The sequence below is a fragment of the Eumetopias jubatus genome, unplaced genomic scaffold (genome assembly GCF_037043125.1).
Source record: "Eumetopias jubatus isolate StellerSeaLion01/CBP00866 unplaced genomic scaffold, mEumJub1_p1.0 scaffold_5, whole genome shotgun sequence".
Lineage (NCBI taxonomy): Eukaryota > Metazoa > Chordata > Mammalia > Carnivora > Otariidae > Eumetopias > Eumetopias jubatus.
This window is the reverse complement of record NW_028274811.1, coordinates 93,216,371-93,237,164: the sequence shown is the minus strand read 5'-3', so window position 1 is coordinate 93,237,164 and position 20,794 is coordinate 93,216,371. Positions and strand designations below refer to the sequence as shown.

Below are 20,794 nucleotides of genomic sequence, written 5' to 3'. Positions count from 1 at the left end.
TAAAGAATTTCTTTGGGTTGAGTTCCATTGAAGTTTGTCACTGACCTGTGTTCCTGAACTATGAAACACAAATATTGGGTTATGGAATAGTTTGTCTTAATAAATAAACAACTGACAAATACTTTGGACGGTAAAAAAAAAAAAAGTAAAAGGACAGGAAAAAATATATACTGTAAATGACTAATCAAAGGAAATCTAAAAATCAAAGAAAATCTGTATTAATAGTAGACAAAGGAGATTTTAGAGCTAAGAATGTTATCAGAGATCAAGTAAGGTATCTCATAATGATAAAGGGGTCAATTTATCAAAAGAATAACAATCCTAAATATATTTGCCCTTGTCTAACAGAGCTCCAAAATACATCTAAGGAAAAAAAAACAGACACAACTCAAAGGAGAAACAGACAAACCCAAATTTATATTTGGACACTTCAACACTCCTCTCTTAGTTATACATAGAACAAGCAGACAGAAAAGAGTAAAGATATGGAGGACTTGAATAACACTATCAGCCAACTTAACCTAATTGACATTTATAGAACACTCTACCCAACAAGAGAACACATTCTTTCCAAGTACACAACAAACATTCACCAAGATAAATGTTACGCTGGGCCATAAAACAGGTTTCAATAAATTTTAAAGGACTGAAATCATATAAAGTATGCTCTAGGATGACAGAATTTATCTAAAATTAATCTAATAGAAAATCCCCCAAAGTTTGGAAATCAAACAATGAATCACTAAATAACATGTGGATCAAAAAAGAAATCACAAGGAAAATTAGCAAATAGTGTGAACTGGGACACCTGGGTGGCTCAGTTGTTAAGCGTCTGCTTTCGGATCAGGGAGCCTCACATCAGGCTCCCTGCTCAGCGGGAAGCCTGCTTCTCCCTCTCCCACTCCCCCTGCTTGTGTTCCTGCTCTCACTGTGTCTCTCTCTGTCAAATAAATGAATAAATAAAATCTTAAAAAAAAAAAAAAGAAAATATTGTGAACTGAATGAAAGTGAAAACTCAACATATTAAATACTACGGGGTATTACTAAAGTGGTAATTAGAGAGAAACTTACAGCATTAAATGCATCTTCAAAGCAATAATCCAAGCTTCCATTTTAAAAAACAAGGAAATTAGCAAATTAAACCCAAAATAAGCAACAGGAAGGAGGTAATAAAGATGAGATCCGAAATTAATGTAATAGAAAAGAGAAAGACAATAATGAAAAATCCATGAAACCAAAGCCAAATCTTTGAAACAATTAATAAAATTGATAAACCTCTAGCCAGACTGATAAGGAAAAAAATAGGTAAGAAACAAATTTCCAGTCTCAGATATCAAAAGCAGGAACATAAATACAGATCCTGTAGACATTAAAGGAAATAAGGAAATATTGTAAATTTACACTGATTTACTCCACAACTCAAATGAAAGGGACAAATTCCTTAAAAGATACAAGAATACCAACAAGAAATAGATAACCTCAGAAACCCCATATCTATTAAAGAAATTGGCTTCACTGGTGAATTTTATTTAGTACTTATGAAAGAAGTAATATCAATTCTATAGAAACTTCTAGAGAGTAGATGAGGCAGAAACATGCCCAACTCATATTGAGGCCAGCATTACCTTGATACCAAAATCTCTCAAACACAACGCAAGAAAAAAAACAGACAAACATGATTGCTGTGAATGTTCTTCTATATTCATTTGTCAAACCTAAATGAACTGCAAACTTAAAATTGATGAATTTTATTATAAGGTATACATCAAAAAAGTTAACTTCTAAAAAATTTTAAGTGCAAATCAAAAACAAAAACTTACCCACAAAGCAAATTCAAGGCCCAAACAGCCTGATTAGTAAATACTAGCAAACATTTAAGGAAGAAATAACAGCAATCTTTCATATTCTTTTTAAAAACAGAGAGGGTGATTCATTTTATTAGGATAAGCTTAATGCTACCACCTGAGAAAAGACATTATTGCCTTCAGGTACAAAGGAGCAAAAACCCTCAACAAAATATTAGCAAATCAAATCCAAGATTATATAAAAAGGCTAATATATCATGATCAGTTGGGGCTTTCCCAGAATTAAAGACTGGCTGAATATTCAAAAATTCAATATAATACACCACATTAACAGGATAAGATGGTAAGTTATATGATGATTTCAATACAAGTATTTAGGGCATATAACAAAATTCAAAACCCTCTTATGATTAAAAACTCTCTGGTAACTTTCTCAATGTGATAAAGAATGTATATATGCATATGCATGTGCACCCCCCCATCTATAGCTAATGTCATATTTAATGGTCAAATGGAAAACTTCCCCTTGTACTCAAGAACGAAAGTAGAATGTCTATTCTCATATTTGTATTTCATACAAATTTCACTAGTTATAGCCAGTACAATAATGCAATCAAAAATAAAAGCATAAATGTCAGAGAAGATCCAGATGGCATGACTGTCTACACAGAAAATCCTAGAAAACCCACAAAACAAGTTAAATATGTGATGGTAGCAAAGTCATAGGATACAAAGAATTAAAAGGGCAAATGAAACTGCATAAAACTCAAGCCCTCAGCATAACCAAAAGGAAGAGAACATAAGTAAAAAAATAAATAGATTCTGGGACACCAATATATTCCTGCCATAAACCTTCCTGAAGAGCAAGAGTAGTTCAGGATAAAATGTACAAAAAAGAAAAAGAGAGAAACAAGAAACAGACTGAAGATGGAGATGGACATAAAAGCACATTAAGTACGAAAATTCTGAGAAAGAGTTCTGATCAATCAGAGTTGATTACAGATAAGGGACTTTAAAAAAAGGATGAGAACTGCAAAAAAAAAGTGTAAAAGGTGAACAGAGGGAAGCTCTTCAACTTGATAAAAAAAATCTACAAAAAAACCTAAACCTAACATCATACTTAATGGTAAAAGACTTGGGAGTTTTTATGCTAAGATGAGGAACAATTCAAGAATGTCCCCTCTCATTACTGTTTTTCAACGTGGTAGTGGAAGTCCTAGATAATACAGAAAGACAAAAAGGAAATAAAAGGTATACAACGGGGAAAAAAGAAATGCAACCGTCTTTGATTTCAGATGACATGACCATCTATGTAAACAAAAAAACAAACAAAACCTGACCAAAAAGAACTTCTGGAATTAATACACAATTACAACAAGGTTGCAGAACACAGAGTTAATATACAAAAGTCATTTGCATTCACATACACCAGCAATGAATAAGTGGAATTTAAAATTAAGAATACATTACTATTTACATTAGGATCTCCAAAAATTAAATATCTAGGTATAAAGTTACCAAAATATGTATAAGATCTATATGAGAAAAAGTGTAAAATTCTGATGAAAGATTAGCAAAGAACTATAATTGGAGAGATATTCCATGTTCATGGATAGGAACATTCAATATTGTCACGGTGTCAATTCTTCCCTACTTGATCTAAAGATTCAATACAATCCCAATCAAAATCCCAACAAGTTATTTTATGGATATCAACAAACTAATTCTCAAGTTTATATGAAGAGGTAAAAGATCTACAACAGTTAACACAATACTAAAGGAGAAGAGTAAACCAGAAGACTGACACTTTCCAACCTCAAGAATTATTATAAAACTACAGCAGCAATCAAGATGATGTGGTACTGTGAAAGAATACACAAACAGATCAATGAGACAATACAGAGCCCAGAAACAGACCAATATAATCTGCTGCTATCTGACAAAGGACTAAAGACAATACAATGGAGCAAAGACAGTCTTTTCAACCAACAGGACTGGAATAATGTAGGAGTAAATCTATGATCTTGGGTATGGTGATGACTTTTTAGATACAACACCAAAGGCATAACCCATGAAAAAAATAACTGATAAGCGGGACTTCATTAAAATTAAAAACTTCTGCTCTGTGAAAGACATTGTCAAGAAAAGAGAAGCCACGGACTAGGAGAAAATATTCACAAAAGATACATCTGATAAAGAACTGTTAGTTAAAATATATAAAGAACCCTGAAAAAAATAAGAAAAGAAACAACCCAATTTTAAAAATGGGCAAAGGACATGAGCAGAAAATGGCAGTAAGTAAATGAAAAAGATGTTCAACATCGTATGTCATTAGGAAATTGCAAATTAAAACAAGATACCACAATACACCTATTAGAATGGCCAAAATCTAAAACATGAACAACACTAAATGCTGATGAGTATGTAGAGCAACAGAAATTTTTCATTCACTGGTGCTGAGAATGCAAAATGGTATAGCCACTTAGGAAGACAGTTAGGTAGGGGCACCTGGGTGGCTCAGTGGTTAAGCATCTGCCTTCAGCTCAGGTCATGATCCCAGGATCCTAGGATCAAGTCTCACATCAGGCTCCCTGCTCTGCCCTCTCCCACTCCCCCTGCTTGTGTCCCCTCTCTTGCTGTGTCTCTCTCTGTCAAATAAATAAATAAAATCTTAAAAAAAAAAAAAAAAAAGGAAGACAGTTGGGTAGTTTCAAAACTAAACATACTCTTACCACATGATCACACAATCGCATTCATTCCATAGTATTTACCCAAAGGAGCTGAAAACTTATGTCCACAAAAAAACCTGCACACAGATGTTTATAGCAGCTTTATTCATAATTGCCAAAACTTGGAAGCAATCAAGATGTCCCTCAGTAGGTGGATAAACTGTGTACATCCAAACAGTGGAATACTATTCAGCACTAAACAGAAATAAGTTATAAAGCCATGAAAAAACACAAAGGGACCTTAAATGCATATTACTATGTGAAAGAAGCCAATGCGAAAAGGTTATACATACTATATGATTCCAACTATACGGCATTCTGGAAAAGGTAAAATTATGGAGACAGTAAAAAGATTAGTGGTTGGCAGGGGTTAGAGGAAAGGAGGGATGAATAGGCAGAGCAAGATTTTGAGGGCAGCAAAACAATTCCATATGGTACTGTAATAGTGAGTATGTATCATTATACATCTGTCAAAACCCATCGAGTGAACACCAATGTAAACTATGAAGTCTGGATGAGGATGTAGGTTCATAGATTGTAGTAAAAGTACCACTGTCAATACTGGATAGGTTGTGTATGTGTGAAGGCAGAAAATGTATGGGAACCCTCTATACTTTCCACTCAATTTTGCTATGAACCTAAAACTGCATTAAAAAATAAACTTTATTTATCTTTTTAAAAAGGGGAGAAAAGGCTGGCATCTTTTGGAAACTATATGACTAAAGGAAAAAGAAATGCCAGGGGAGGGATTTTAAGATCCTGTAACATTAAAGAATTTTAAAACATTCAAGGATGCAGAGCTTCCCCCCAACAAAATCTCCTACTCCCTACCTATCCCCCCAAAAAACCTTCCAAATAAACTACACTTTGTTAAACTGACAAAGGATGTTCTTAAACTAAGAATTTTGTAAATTTAACCTCAAACTACCAGCCCTGCCCCAAGAAATGTAGCAACATGAGCAATCTTCAGCTATACAAAAACCAAAACAAACAAAAAACAACCCACACATAAAAGGACAGAGAGAGGAGGGGGAGAGCAGAAGAAAACTAAAACACCACAAATCAGCCTTTCTTAACTGGGGTTCAGCAAGATAATTAAACCCCAACGAGAAAGATTTCAATTTAATTTTCTGAAGGACAATACATAGATAACTATCATATTAGTTACATATAACAGAAGTGAATTTATTATATACCAGGTATGCCTTACTGCTCTTAGGGAACCCAACTGGAAAGAGTTACTCCAAAGTGAACTAAATTTTGCTCAAAAAAGCTTTTGATGTTATTTTTTAAATGTCTTAAATCAGAAGTTCAAAAACAAAAACAGAAATTAACCAAAAGCAGGAAGAAATGAAACAAGATTTCACTCAGCAAAGAAAGAGAAACAAAACTGTAACAGAAATGAAAGTAAATTACAATGCCCAAAAGTGATAAATTCAAATGAAAAATGCAGTGTCACTGAAGAAAAGCAGGGAAATAACCTAAGTGAATGGAAATAAGAAAAAGAAGCAAAATGGGACAGAAAGTAGTTGAAATGAGAGACAAAGAAGATCCATCTCATGTATAATTGGAGTTTATATGCACATATACACACACAGACACAAAAAAATGAAACAGAGTAACATTTAAAACTATAATCCAAGTTTTATGGATTCAAGTTTTAGGATCAAGTTCTAGGGTTAAGTGAGTGAAGAAAAATGGAGAGTCACAGCTAAAAGGGTTTCCTTTTGGGGTGATGAAATGTTCTAAGCTGATTGTGGTGATGGTTGCACAACTCTGTAAACATACTAAATATTGATGAATCATATACTTCAAATGGGCATATTGTAGGATATGTGAATTACACCAACAAAACTGTCAAAAAAAAAAAAGAAAGAAAGAAACAACTATAACTCACAGAAACTTTCCAGAAATAAAAAGAAACCTGACTGCATGTTTAAAAGGTGGCCAGGTACTACAAAAAATTGGTCCACAGAATTAAATTCTTAGAAGTATCTTACAGAAATTATTAGATTTTGAAGATAAAGAGGAAATTTCTCAGTTTCCAGTCCAAATAATTTTAATTCAAAAAAAAAAAAACCTTACAGGAGAAAGAGCACTGGACTAGCATCAAACTTCTTAAAAACGGCATACCAGGGACAACTGGGTGGTTCAATTGGTTAAGCGGCTGCCTTCGCCTCAGCTCATGATCTCAGGGTCCTGGGATCGAGCCCCCTGAGCAGAGAGCCCGCTTCTCCCTCTCCCTCTGTCTGCTGCTCTGCCTACTTGTGCTCCCTGTGTGTCAAATAAATAAATAAAATATTAAAAAAAAAAAGGCATACCAAGCAAGGCATCAGTGGAGCAGCATTTTCAAAACATTGTAGAAAATAAAGTGTACATAAAGCAAAGATGTTCTATCCAAAGGCAATCGAAAAACAGTTTTAAACAAGTTAACAGGTCAGAGAATTCTGTACCCACGAGCCCTTCTTCAGTAACCAAGAGATGACTCAGAAACAAAGAAGAAAGGGCATGTGGGTGGCTGAGTCAGTTAGGTGTCTCTTGATTTCAGCTTAGGTCATGATCTCAAGGTGGTGAGATCAAGCCCCGCATCATGCTCCATGTTCAGTGGGGAGTCTGCTTGAGATACTCTCCCTCTCCCTCTGTCCCTCCCCTTGCTCCAGCTCTCTCACTCTCCTTCTCTCTCTCCCTCCCTCTCTCTAAAATAAATAAATAAATCTTTTAAAAAGTTTCAAAATTAAAAGAAAAAAAACATCATGAAAGGAAAGTAGAAGATATGCAAAGAGACATAGATTAAAAATACATGAACACATACTACTCCCAGTCCAAGTCAGATCAGGAAGACAAAAAACAAAGTTCAGAAGAATAAATACAACCAAGAAGGTAGGCAAATCTTAGAGATATCAAACTTTACACTCTGTTTATAGAGACTAAACCTATTTTTCAAGCACACATGAAAAATTTATGAAAACTGATATTTTAGATCACAAATAAATAGTAAATTCCATAAAGGAGAAAAATCAACTAACAATAGTCTCTGATCAAAAGAAAAAAACTAAAAATGATTCCCATAAAAATAATTCATTTCCCTTCAAAATCAATGCTACAAAACAATCCATGAAGCTTCTGGCCCATAATGTCCTTTGAAGATTTAATAGAATTCCCCTTGAAATCAGCTGGTCTGCTGCATTTTTGTGGACCAGTTCCTTGAAATTTTCTCTATTCTAGTCTTCATAACTCATTCTTAGATAAGACAATTCAACACTACAAAGAATGCAGTTCACCCAATTTATATGTTTGACACGTGCCCAACAATTACATAAAAAGCTTCTTATGGAAACGCAGGCAAGTTGATACTCAAGTTCATACGGGAAAACAAACTTATAAGAATACTTAGGGAAAAAAAACATGGAAAAAGAAAAGCTACAAGGGGGTGGGGGAGGTCAGCCCTACCAGGCACTAAAACCCACTACCATAAGTCATTCTAATTAAAAATAAGGTACTTTTATGGGATAGGTATACACAATCACCTCAGTGCAGGGTCAGAAAGCTTTTTCTGTAAAGGGTCAAAAGGTAAATATTTTAAGCTTTGCAAGCCTCACAGTCTCTGTCACAACCACTCAACTCTTCTGGTATAGCACAAAAGCAGCCATATACACTATGTAAATGAATGAGTACGGCTGTGCTCCAAAATAACGTTATTTACAAAAACAAGGCTGAGTTTGGCCAGCCAGCCATAGTGTGCCAAATCCTGGTCTAACAGAACACAATGTCCAGAAATAGACCCAAGTACATAATGGACATTCAGTACATGATAAAAGTGGCATCTCACATCACTGAGTAACTTATTTTTTTATTCTTTATTTATTCTATACAGACACTTGAAACAAAGCCAGGACCAACAACAGGCTTTACAAACAAGTTTCATTAAATGTTCCATATTGCCTCTAATTTAGTTCCACAGATGAAACCATACATATTTTAAATATAAATAATCCTGGGGTGCCTATGTGGCTCAGTCACTTAAGCGTCTGCCTTTGGCTCAGGTCATGATCCCAGGGTCCTGGGATCATGTCCCCATCAAGCCCCCTGCTCAGTGGGAGGGTCTGCTTCTCCCTCTGCTTGTGCTCACTCTCTTTCTCTCTCTGAGACAAATAAACAAAATCTTTAAAAAAAACACAAACTAGTCTTATCATTGTATGCACTGTTAAAGAACGGCATGTTATATGTTACCAATCACTGAAGGAATGTTAAACCCCAATGATGAAGGGTGGTTTTTGTTTTTTTTGGCGTTTCTGAGAGTTATTGAGAAATAATTGACAAACATCACTGTATAAACTTAAGGCATACAGCAAGATGGTTTCATTTACATATACTGTGAAATGATTACCACCAACAGCTAAAATCCATTTTCTCATACAGATACAATAAAAAGAAAGAAGAATAAAGGGGAAATTCTTTTTCTCCTTGTGATGAGAACTCTTAAAATTTACTCTCTTAACAATTTTCTTCTATATTGTACAGCAGTGTTAGCTACAGTCATCGTGTTGCACCTTACATTCCTAATGGTTTCTACCTTTTGACCATCTTCTTCCAATTCCTCCACCTTCCATCCCCCACCTTTGGTAACCACAAGTCTGATCTCTTTCTCTGTGAGTCTGGAGAGGTTTGTTTGTTTGCTTTTTAAGATTCTCATACAAGTGAAATTATACAGTATTTGTCTTTCTCTGTCTGACATTTCACTCAGCATAATGCTTTCAAAGTCCATCCATGATATGTCACAAATAATAGGACTTCCTCATTTTTTATAGCTGAATAATATTCCACTGTGTATATATAACACAACTTCTACATGCATTCATCCACGAATGAACACTTAAGTTGTTCCATGTCTTGGCTACTGTAAATAATGCTGTTATCAACTGGGCCTGGGGGGTGCAGATACCTTTTTGAATTTGTGTTTTCCATACCTTATATTCCCCGAAGTGTAATTGCTGGATCTTTTTAACAAGAAGCGCCGGGACAACTTGTTAACCATTTGGAAAAAGATAAAATTAGAGCCATACTTAATAGATTATACATGAATAGACTCCAAATAGATCAAAAATTTAAACTTAAAGAGACCATAAGTACTGGAAAAAGATATGTGTGAATTTCTTTAAAATCTGGATGTACGGTAAGGTGATTTAAATATGAGTCAAAATCCAGATGCAATAAAAGGAAAAATAGGAAAATTTGGCTAGATAAAAATTTTTAACTTTTGCACAGCAATATTTTTAACACTATAAAATCCAAAGGAAAATGAAAAGATGGAAAAAATATTACATCATATGTCACAGATGAAAGGACTTATATGCCTAAAAATTTCTTTTAGATTGAGGGGTAAAAATTACCAAAATCCCAATAGGAAATGGGGAAAGGTATAAAAATGACCCTTAAATAAGAAAAGATGTTCGGACTTACTCTTAAGAGATGCAAATCAAAGCTACGTATTTCTCACCTAACACTGGCAAATATTCTGTCAGTGAACCAGTGAGAAAACAGGCATTCTCATATATGTCTGGTAGGAAAGCAAACGTGTACAACCCTTTTGGAGGATAATTTGGCAATATTTAACAAAATTACATCTGTAATTACATTTGATCCCGCAATCCCACTTCTAGGAATTAGCCCTGAAGATGCATTGTCAATTAAATAACATTATGAAAATACATATGCACAGGTTATTCAGTGGAGCACTGTTTATAATTTCAAAAAAAGTGGAAACAACCTACATGCTCATAGATAAGATACTGGTTGAATAAACTATGGCCTAACAACACAACGGAATACTCGGCATCCTTAAGCAAGAATAAATAAGGCCTCTATAGACTGATACAGAATAATTTTCAAGGTACAGTTGTAGGTGAAAAAAAAAATAAAGTGAAAAGGAGTAGCTATGTACCTCTCTATGCGCCACCTTTTGTAGAAGAAATAAGCGGAAGAAAATATACCTATGTGTACCCGTTCATTAGTACACTAAAAAACCCAGGAAGGATAAACCAGAGACTAAGGAAACTGGTTATCCAGTGGAAACAGAAAGGGAAGAATGAGAACAGGACGGAAAGGAAGACTGTATCTGCTTGTGTTGCTTTGACTCTTACAACTAGGTACATTAAATGCTTTATGTACTAAAAAATACAATCGACAAGGATTAGGAGAGCAGAAAGAAATAAAACTAAATATACTTCAAATGAACAATATAATCACACTTAATGATGGGGGAAAAACGAAATCAAGTGACTCCTGAAACTCAGTAATACAGCCACAAGCAAAAGACTTATTTTTTAATTATGAAGAAATATTCAGTATGATTAGTACATTTATTTTTCAGTGATATAGGTGAGCAATTCTAAAACTACCTAATATACATTCTAGAACTGACTGAGTAAATATATTGTGGAAAATAGAAGCCAGGTTTCTCGCTGTTAAAAAAGGGAGTTATAAAAACAAAAATCAGGGGCGCCTGGGTGGTTCCATTGGTTAAGCATCTGACTCTTGATCTCAGCTCAGGTCTTGATCTCGGGTTGTGAGTTCAAGCCCCACACTGGGGCCCACACTGGACATGGAGCCTACTTAAAGAAAAAAAAAAAAAGTAAAAACAAAAAGCGTTACTTTACATAAGGCTAGAATGAAATCTATGAGATTTGACTAGAATCGGAGATATTGTGAACTCATGGTTTTTAAGACATAGAAACGGAGGGAATATTTTTTATAGAGGAAGACAAAATTATACATATATTACCTAACATGGTCGGCTGAGAGGGCCTAAAAGCAATCCGAGTAGCACTAAGCACACCTACCCCAAGATTTAAATACCATTCTTCACTAAAAGTAACCAACGCTCCTTGGAGAATTGACTCATCCCAGCACTGAGTACAGGAAAATACAAAATGAGCCTGGAACATTTGTGTTGCAACAGAAAGTAAGGAAGTGTTTAAAGAATTATGAGAACAGATCAAATATGGGAGCCAAGCTGAAAGAGTATCCACAAGCCAAACACTGAACTGCCTGACCATCAAAATAAATAATGATAATAACAAATTATAACTACTGAATAAGATAGGAACCACAAATCTATACTGATATAATAAATGAATAAACTGAAATTCTAATGAAAAGGGCACATTTATATAGTTTCAAAACACCTCTCCAGAAAATATTTAATTACAAAGGGAAAAAAGGATAACTTTACAGTGAAGAAAGCTGCTAGACACCACCATACTGAAGTAATCAAGATGATCACCATTAGTGAAGCAAACCAAAATCATATACCACCTGATAATCAGATGCAATGAGAAGAACACAGCATGACTTTTGTGATACTCATTTCAAAGATGTATAACCTAATTCTAATCATAAGGAAAGAGACAAACCCAAATTGACAGACATACTGCAAAATAAAGTATCTATAATCTTCAGAAGTGTCATGGTCATGAAAAGTCCAGCAAAGAGTGAGAAACTATTCAAGACTGAAAGAAATTAAGTAAGTATGACAACTTCACATCATTCTGAACTGGATACTTTGCTATGAAAAAAACAAAACAAAACAAAAAACATTATTGAACCTCTGATGAAACTTAGAAGACTGGATGGCAGTAATGTGTCAATGTTATTTTACTAATTTGATTCTCCTATTAGGATTATGTAAAACCACCTCCTCTGTAAGAAACATACACTAAAACATTAGAGCACAACAAAACAGTCAGCTTTATTTTCAAATAGTTTGAGAAACAAAAAGTTCTTTGCATCGTACTGAGAATTAAGCTTGAAACTGTCTCAAAATAAATGAAAAGCAAAATCTTTCAACAGCTGGTGTGCATTAATACCCAACACTTCAAACTGTGGGATCAGGGGCACCTGGCTGGCTTGGGCTGGTAGAGCATGTGACTCTTAATCTCAGGGTCATGAGTTCAAGCCCCATGATGGGTGTGGAGCCTAGTTTAAAGAATTTTAAAAATAAAAATAAAACAAATTGTGGGATCTTATCTCTCAGAAAAAAATGTGCTGAAATCTTCTGTGCTCCTTTTCACCACTACTGTCAGATGATCTCAATAAACATCTCAAACTAGTACTGAATGAGGTTCATGTCTTCCCCAACCATTCACTAAAAGTCAACAATTAGTAGTTCATCCATCCATCCCTTTCCTGTGAACTCTTCCAGATCCCCTGGGGCAATGTTTCCTTTGGCAAAATCGTTTCTTTGAAATTAATTAGGTGATAGTGTCTTCTGCTACCAATACTTTAATCCTTAAGTTTTCATATCCTGCTGTCTTAAAGGTAGAGGATTAAACATTTGCCTTTTATTCCAAATTAAATAACTAGGAAGCATCCTGTAATATAAGAGATCTTATAAGGACTCCAATAAATGACTCCTGGTTTTCTAAAGGAAAGAGAGGGGAGAAAGAACCTCCCTTATATTAGGGTAAAGAGTCTTTATGTACAACCTATCTACAAAAAATGGCAGTTGGTTCGGTACACGGTACATGGTACACAGTAGGCAGTAAGTAAATATGTACAAGATTTACAAGTGATTCTATACTTTCTTAAGTATTTTCTGAATAATCTCATTCGAACTGACTGATCTCAGTTTTGAAGTCCATCATAGATAGCACCCAGGCAACTCAATAGGAAGGCACAGGCTGGCACAGCTGCTATGTGTTTGAAAATGTCTCTGGGGCGCGCAGCCTCTGACCCTCTTTTCTCGGGTACCGGAAGGAGGTGGTTCTCTTTTCGTGCCTAGCGCAGCCATGGCTCATGGTCCCAAGAAGCATCTGAAGCATGTAGCAGCTCCAAAGCATTGGATGCTGGATAAACTGACCAGTGTGTTTGCTCCTTGCCCATCTACTGGTCCCCATAAGCTGCGAGAATGTCTCCCTCTCATCATTTTCCTAAGGAACAGATTTAAGTATGCCCTAACAGGAGATGAAGTAAAGAAGATCGGTATGCAGCGTTTTATTAAGATTGATGGCAAGGTCCGAACTGATATAACCTACCCTGCTGGTTTTATGGATGTCATCAGCATTGACAAGACCGGGGAGAATTTCCATCTGATCTATGACACCAAGGGTCGCTTTGCTGTTCATCGGATTACACCTGAGGAGGCCAAGTATAAATTGTGCAAAGTGAGAAAGACCTTTGTGGGGACAAAAGGAATCCCTCATCTGGTGACTGATGATGCTCACACCTTCCGCTATCCTGATCCCCTCATCAAGGTGAATGACACCATTCAGACTGATTTGGAGACTGGAAAGATTACTGATTTCATCAAGTTTGATACTGGTAATCTGTGTATGGTGACTGGGGGTGCTAACCTGGGAAGAATTGGTGTGATCATCAACAGAGAGAGACACCCTGGTTCGTTTGATGTGGTTCACGTGAAAGATGCCAATGGCAACAGCTTTGTCACCCGACTCTCCAACATTTTTGTTATTGGCAAAGGCAACAAACCGTGGATTTCTCTTCCCCGTGGAAAGGGTATCTGCCTCACCATCGCTGAAGAGAGAGACAAGAGACTGGCTGCCAAACAGAGCAGTGGGTAAAATGGTCCCTAGGTGACGTGATTGAAAGACTTTATACTTATAATTAAAGGTCATAAAGCACGAAAAAAATGTATCTGGAGTTCTTTTCCTTGGCCAAGCATATTCAGTAGTATTAGATCTTCTTTTAGTAGGCCATCATCCCTTAGCTGACTCAGCATATACTCAAACTGCTCAGAGAGAAGTACCATTTGTAAAGAGGCTTATGAATTTAGAATATACTACTCAACAGGCTTGTTAAACTTTTTCAAAATAATAAAATTTAATCTTAGTGTGGGTACAATGAGATACAAACTCTCTGGAAAAAATTTAACAAGACATATACAGTATGCCTCCTAGAAATAAATTCTAAGTCATTCAAAATGAAGGCAAAGATTTATGCACAAAGATGGTGATTAATTTTTAAACAATTAAAAATGAAGATTCTAAACACCCAGAAAAATGACAAATAACGTGACAGTCATCCAATACATTACATAGTAATTTCAAATTATGTCATGAGAAATTTTTAGTAATAGGAAAACATTAACACAATCACCCTAAGTGTACAGAGTATAAAGTAAAATAAGCATATGAAATTACATATACATATACACAGATTAAATACTGAGAGAAAATATACCAAAATAGTAAGAATGGCACTTCCTAAATTGAGGATTATTTCTCATTTTCCTTTCCACTCTCATCCAAACATTCTACAATATGCATGTATTACTTTTATAATCAGAAAAGAGTATTTTTTTAAAGATTTTATTTATTTATTTGACAGATATATAGAGAGAGCACACGTAGGCAGAAGGAGAGGGAGAAGTAGGCTCCCCGCCGAGCCGGGAGCCCGATGTGGGGCTTGATTCCAGGACCCTGGGATCATGACCTGAGCCGAAGGCAGACGCTTAATCGACTGAGCCACCCAGGCGCCCCAGAAAAAAAGTATTTTTTAAACAAAACCAAAATACAACAAGCTAGTCTTCAAAGCAAAATCAATTTTTACTCAAAATACTCTTTCAACTCCCATGAACACTTGGATTCAAAGAACTCACAGAGAATAAAATCCAAAGTAGTTCTAGCTAGGGGCAGCAACTACAACTACACCAGATAATCCTAACAAAGCTTAAAGATAGCCATTCCTTCATATTCCAACTTACTATACCTATTCAGGAACTATTCTAGAAAATGGGTATATTTACCATACAGTGAACAAGACAGGACCCCTTTTCTCACGAAACTTAGGTTCTGGTGGGGGAGAAAGACAACAGGAGGGGGAAAAATAATATGGAATATAATTTCAGGCAGTGCTAAATGCTATGAAGAAAAAATAAAGCAGGGTAAAGGAACAGAGTGAAAAGCAGGAAGTTATTTTACATTGGGTGGTCAGAGAAGGCCTCTAAAGAAGAGATATCTGATCATGGTGGCCAATTATTTGGACAAGCACTGGTCTAGATGTTGCTGTGAAGGTATTTTGTAGATGTGATTTACATTTATAATTTGTACACTGTGAGTAAAGAGATTACCCTCCATAATGTACATGGTCTTCATCCAATAAGCTGAAGGCCTTAAGAGCAAAGATTCTGCCTCAAGACTGCAACAGAGAAATCTTGCCTGAGTCTCCAGCCTGCTGGCCTGTCCCACAAACTTCAAACTTTCCAGTCTCCACAATCACATGAGCCAATGCTCTGAAATATCTATTTACCCACCTACCTATGTTATCTACTGGTTCTGTTTCTCTGAAGAACCCTAATACACTAGCCAACCTTAGATTTGTTTTCCCTGCCTCCTCTCTTCATTCTATCATCTACACAGCAGCCAAAGATCCTGTTAAATGTTAGAGAAAGACAAATTACTCCTCTGGTCAAAATTCTCTAAGAACTTCCTATCTCATACAGAATAAAAGCCCCAAATCTTGGAGTGCCCTATCTCACTTCTTCTCCATAGCACTTATTACTATCTAACATGTTATGTGCTTTACTCATTTTCTTTCTCCCCCCACTAAAATTTAGGTTTCAAGACAGAGTGGCTTCTTGTCTGTTTTGTATATCCATCCCCTACACTAACCCCGGGCACACAGTAAGGAGCATCATAAATATCTGTTGCCTTGAAGAAAAACAAATGAGTAAACAATGACATTTTAAATTTGGTCTTTGTGCTTTCCTATGTTTTCCAGTTTTCTACACTGAGCATGTATCTCTACTATGATCAGACACTGCTAAGAATACAACAGTCCCCCCTTATCTACAGTTTCGCTTTCTGCAATTTCAGTTACCCACAGTCAACTGCAGTCTGGAAGCAGATGATTCTCCTCTGACTTGTCATCAGAAAGTCACCAGTAGCCTAGCGCTACGTCACATTGCCTACATCATTCACCTCACTTCACCTCATCACATAGGCATTTTATCATCTGTTTCATCACAAGAAGATAAGTACAGTACAATAAGATAATTTGAAAGAGAGAGACACCACATTCACACAACTTTTATTACAGTATATTGTTAAAATTGTTCTATTTTATTATTAGTTTTTGTTAATCTCTTACTGTGCCTAATTTAAAAAATAAACTTTGTAATAGGTATATATGTACAGAAAAAACATAGTATATATAGGGTTTGGTACTATCTGCAGTTTCACACATTCACTGGGGGTCTTGGAAAGTATTCCTCACAGATAATGGAGGAACTACTATAATGTAAATTAGAATCTTTTTCATTCAAGTTTGGTCAAAATTTAGAAGCCCTGAGAAAGGCTGTACCCTTTGACTCAGAATTTTTCCAATGAATGATACAATCTGAGGAATTAATCATAGACACTAAAATTTAGTGACCTTAATGTCCATCAAAAGAGACTGATTACTGTACACTCAGATAATGAAACTCTATACAGTTACTGAAAATTGAGACTTTAATATGAACCATATTGATACAAATCAGGTTATAATTCAGTATACAGAGTATGGGCCTATATATAAACAAAGAAACAAAAAATATATGTAATACATCTACAGAAAATGTCAAGAAAAAAAGAATGGACACTAAAATGAAGTGAGATTACGGCTGAATGGTTCATTTCTTTTTCATATTTCTCTTAAGATTTCTGCAATGAAAAAGTGTTACTTTCATAAAAGGAATAATATAAATCAATAGAAATACATAAAACCAGCATTTTTATAAGTAACATAATAAATGTCTGTTATATGATGTATAAGACATTTTTGTTGAAAAGGTAAAAATATTTTCTAATATGGTCTGAATCCCATTTGTTTGCTTCCCTGTCCTCAAATTATGCTATTAAACCTTATCACCATGCACTCTGTTTTAAGAACCATAAATTAAAACTGTTAGTAACACAAGATGTAGTTTTAATTTTCCCATAGAGAGTCTCTTCCATAGGAAATGTGATTTCGTTAGTGCGCTGAACACTCGAAGCCTATAAAATGGTCCAAGTTGGATGCCTGGGTGGCTCAGTCATTTGCGTGTCCAACTCTTCATTTTGGCTCAGGTCATCATCCCAGGGTTGTGAGATGGAGCCCTGTGTCAGGCTCCGCACACTGGGTGTGGAGCCTGCTTAAGAGTGTCTCTCTCTCTCTCTCTCTCTCCTCTCTGACCCTCACACCCCCCCACCCCACTCACTCACTCTCTCAAAAATAAACAAACAAATAAATAAAATGGTCCAACCTCCATGAAAACAATTCAGCCATACCTATCAAAAAAAAAAGCACTGCCCACTTTGTGATAAACCACTGAGCCGTACACTTAAGATTTCTGCACTTTTCTATAATATGCTGTAATTCAAAAAAGAAAAAAAAAAAACTGTACTCTTCTTTCTCACCACCCCCACCCCGCCAAATCTACGAATGATAAAAGTACCATGATGAAAGAGTTATTTAGACTTTATAAATCTGGGACATGTCTGTAATACAGTGTTAAGTAAATAAAGGAAGTAAAGGAAGGTGCTATATCAGTTTTTCTAGGGTGAACCCATTCTCCCTATTTAAAAAAAGGAGGGGAAATCCCTTAATTATAGTTATATACCCTCAGGTAAAAAAAAAAAAAAAAACAAATACACAGTGGTAGACAAAAAACTGTTAACATTTGGGTGCGGGGGGAGATTGGAAGGGAGAGATTATTAAACTTTTCTATATACAGATAATTTAATTAACAATAAAACACTGATTTCTTTGATCAAGCAATTGCAGATCTAGGAGTTTATTCTACAGACATAATCTTACAAGCCTAAGATAAATGTACAATGAAAATAGTAAAGTTGGAGTGCTAGGATACAAAAAAAACCTGAAGTCTAAAGTTCCTTCAATAGGGAATTGGCCAAATTCTTTTTTAAATGATAAATGATATAATGGAATATTATTGCAGCTATAAAAAAGTAAGGTTGTATAGGGTTTTATGTGGCGACAGGGAAGAATGGTCAACATATATTATTAATTGAGAAAGTTATTAATTAAAAAACAGTATGTATAGTATGGTTCCATTTGTATTTTTTTAAGCTTTTGTCTACAAGGATCCTGGGAAACTGATACATGATACTTTGGGAAGTGAGATCTGGGGTCTAAGGAAATTTTATATGTCTTTTTTAACTTTCAGTACCAATCATATTATTTTTAAGTCTATGAACAATTTTTTTAATGTTGACGTGAAACTGATTTGTCAAACTCCTCTTTACTTTTTAGGCCATCTTAGATTTGCTTTATAATGCCCCGGCAAAAAACAAAGTTAGGGAAGAAGAAAGTTGAACTAAGAATAGCATTAATTTTGAAAATTGTTCAAGGTTGAGTCGAATGGTTCTATTTTTCTGTATGTTTGGGAATTTCCACAGTAAAATTTTTCACATAAAATCTTACAAAGAACCCTGCTATGTAATACAGATAAATTCAGAGTAAGTACTATGCAAGGCCCTTCTTTATCCCTCTAGTGACTCCAAAGTCAAACTCTGGGGTTCCAAGGGACATGTGAAAAACCACTGGTTATACTCATTATCATCACCATAATAACACAGACAGCCTGCACAATTTGATGGATTCCTTCTTGCCTAACAGAAGGAAGACAGACCCTAAAGCAGCAACAGATGTTCTCTCTGGGTGGTGAGTTTACCAATGGTTGGGGTTTTGTTTGTTTGTTTGTTTTAGTAATGATATTTTGTAAATTTTCTTATAAAGAGGAAAAAAATTTTAAATGTTCATAAAATATAACAGACTGTACCATTAAACAATCCAAAAGGTTACTCCAAGTCTTCACAGTAGCCTCAGGATATGCAACAAGAAATGATAAATCCCCAATGTTCATTAGAAAAGAGATGAAGACATTGAGTTGGAACAGCCAGTCTCACATAAGGAAACAGCTCAGAACAAAAGAGAACAGCTGACAGTAGGGGCCATTATCATCTGCCTGGTCCTTTATCTTATTCTTAGCCTGCCCTGGTATGGAATCCAAGACTGTAAGACTGGAATTCCCTCTCCTTGAATAGGGAACCAGGAAGAAGCAATGAAAGAAATGGATTTTCATCCCTCAACAACAAGCAATCAGTAAGGGATAGATGTTACCTTCCTCTATTTCACAAAATCCTGTAGGTAGATATAACTATCTCTATTTTTAAGGATGAGGAAATTGAGGTTCAGGTAAGTTAAGTAATTTGCCTAGGGTCACAGAGCTATTAAGTAGCAGGCAGAAGACTAGAACTGAGTTTGTCTGCTCCAGAGCTAGGATTCTTTCTACCTACCTACAGCCCATAGCTAAAAAATATCCTTTTATCCTATGGCAAGTTCCAACTGTAGTGTTCTTTTCCAACTGTAGTGTTCTTAAACCTCTGTGGCTCACTATCCATACTGAAAGTAAGAAAAGAAAAAGGAAAAGGCAGCTTCACAAAGTTGTACTGACTGTCCAGCACTATCCACACTAGAGTTGGAAGGGAGGAGGCACTAAAACTTGATTCACATGATGCTTGCTGTCAATCCAAATCATCAGTCCTCGCCTTGAGAAAAGTTTACCGCTACTACTCTCCCCAGCTGAAAGCTTGCAAATGGCACTCCCAAGAAAATTTGTCAGTCCATTACATGGAACCTCGACCATTCTAGGTGCGTTAGCTTTCAACTTTTAACACTAGAAATAAAGGAGAATTTGTTCCAACCTAACGGCAGTTGCCAAGTTACTATCACTACAGCATGGTGACTAGAGCACTGGCTTTGCAGTTATCCAGACCTACATTCACAACCCAGTTCTGCCACTTTAATAAATGTGTAACCTTAAGCAACTCAATTCAGTTCAATAACTGCATATAGCAAAAAGCAATCACAGATAACTTCTCCATAAGGATTAAATGAAATAACCTAGTGCCTAGAGCCTGACACATAAAAAGAAAGTGGAAAATAAACGATACACACTATTATTAACACTGATATTACTCCTGTGACAGATTAGTCTTAGAGTCTTAGCAAATATTCTACGTGGCCTGAACTCTTGATAATCGGATGTAACAATCAACCGGTTCAATCTAGAGAGCTGAACCAACTGAGAAATTGATTCAGTTCAATTTGTTCAGAGACATCCAGATATTCCAGTTCAACTGTTCTAAAAAAATGTTGAGTTAGTCCTAGTTTAAACTGGTTCACATTTTTTTAAAAGCACACATACATTTGGCTAACTTCATAGTTTATTATACACATATTCTCTCTCTCTTTCTCTCT

General features: G+C 35.6%; 2 protein-coding genes across 5 annotated transcripts in view; one reads left to right on the top strand and one right to left on the bottom strand.

Annotated features, from left to right (window-relative positions):
* FBXW11 (F-box and WD repeat domain containing 11) overlaps positions 1-20,794 on the bottom strand; it is a 122,007-nt gene that overhangs the window by 58,994 nt on the left and 42,219 nt on the right. The window lies entirely within an intron of this gene.
* On the top strand, positions 13,312-14,142 carry LOC114208617 (small ribosomal subunit protein eS4, X isoform-like). The gene has a single exon (XM_028102674.2). The coding sequence runs from the start codon at positions 13,321-13,323 to the stop codon at positions 14,110-14,112; it is 792 nt and encodes a 263-aa protein (XP_027958475.1). The 5' UTR covers positions 13,312-13,320; the 3' UTR covers positions 14,113-14,142.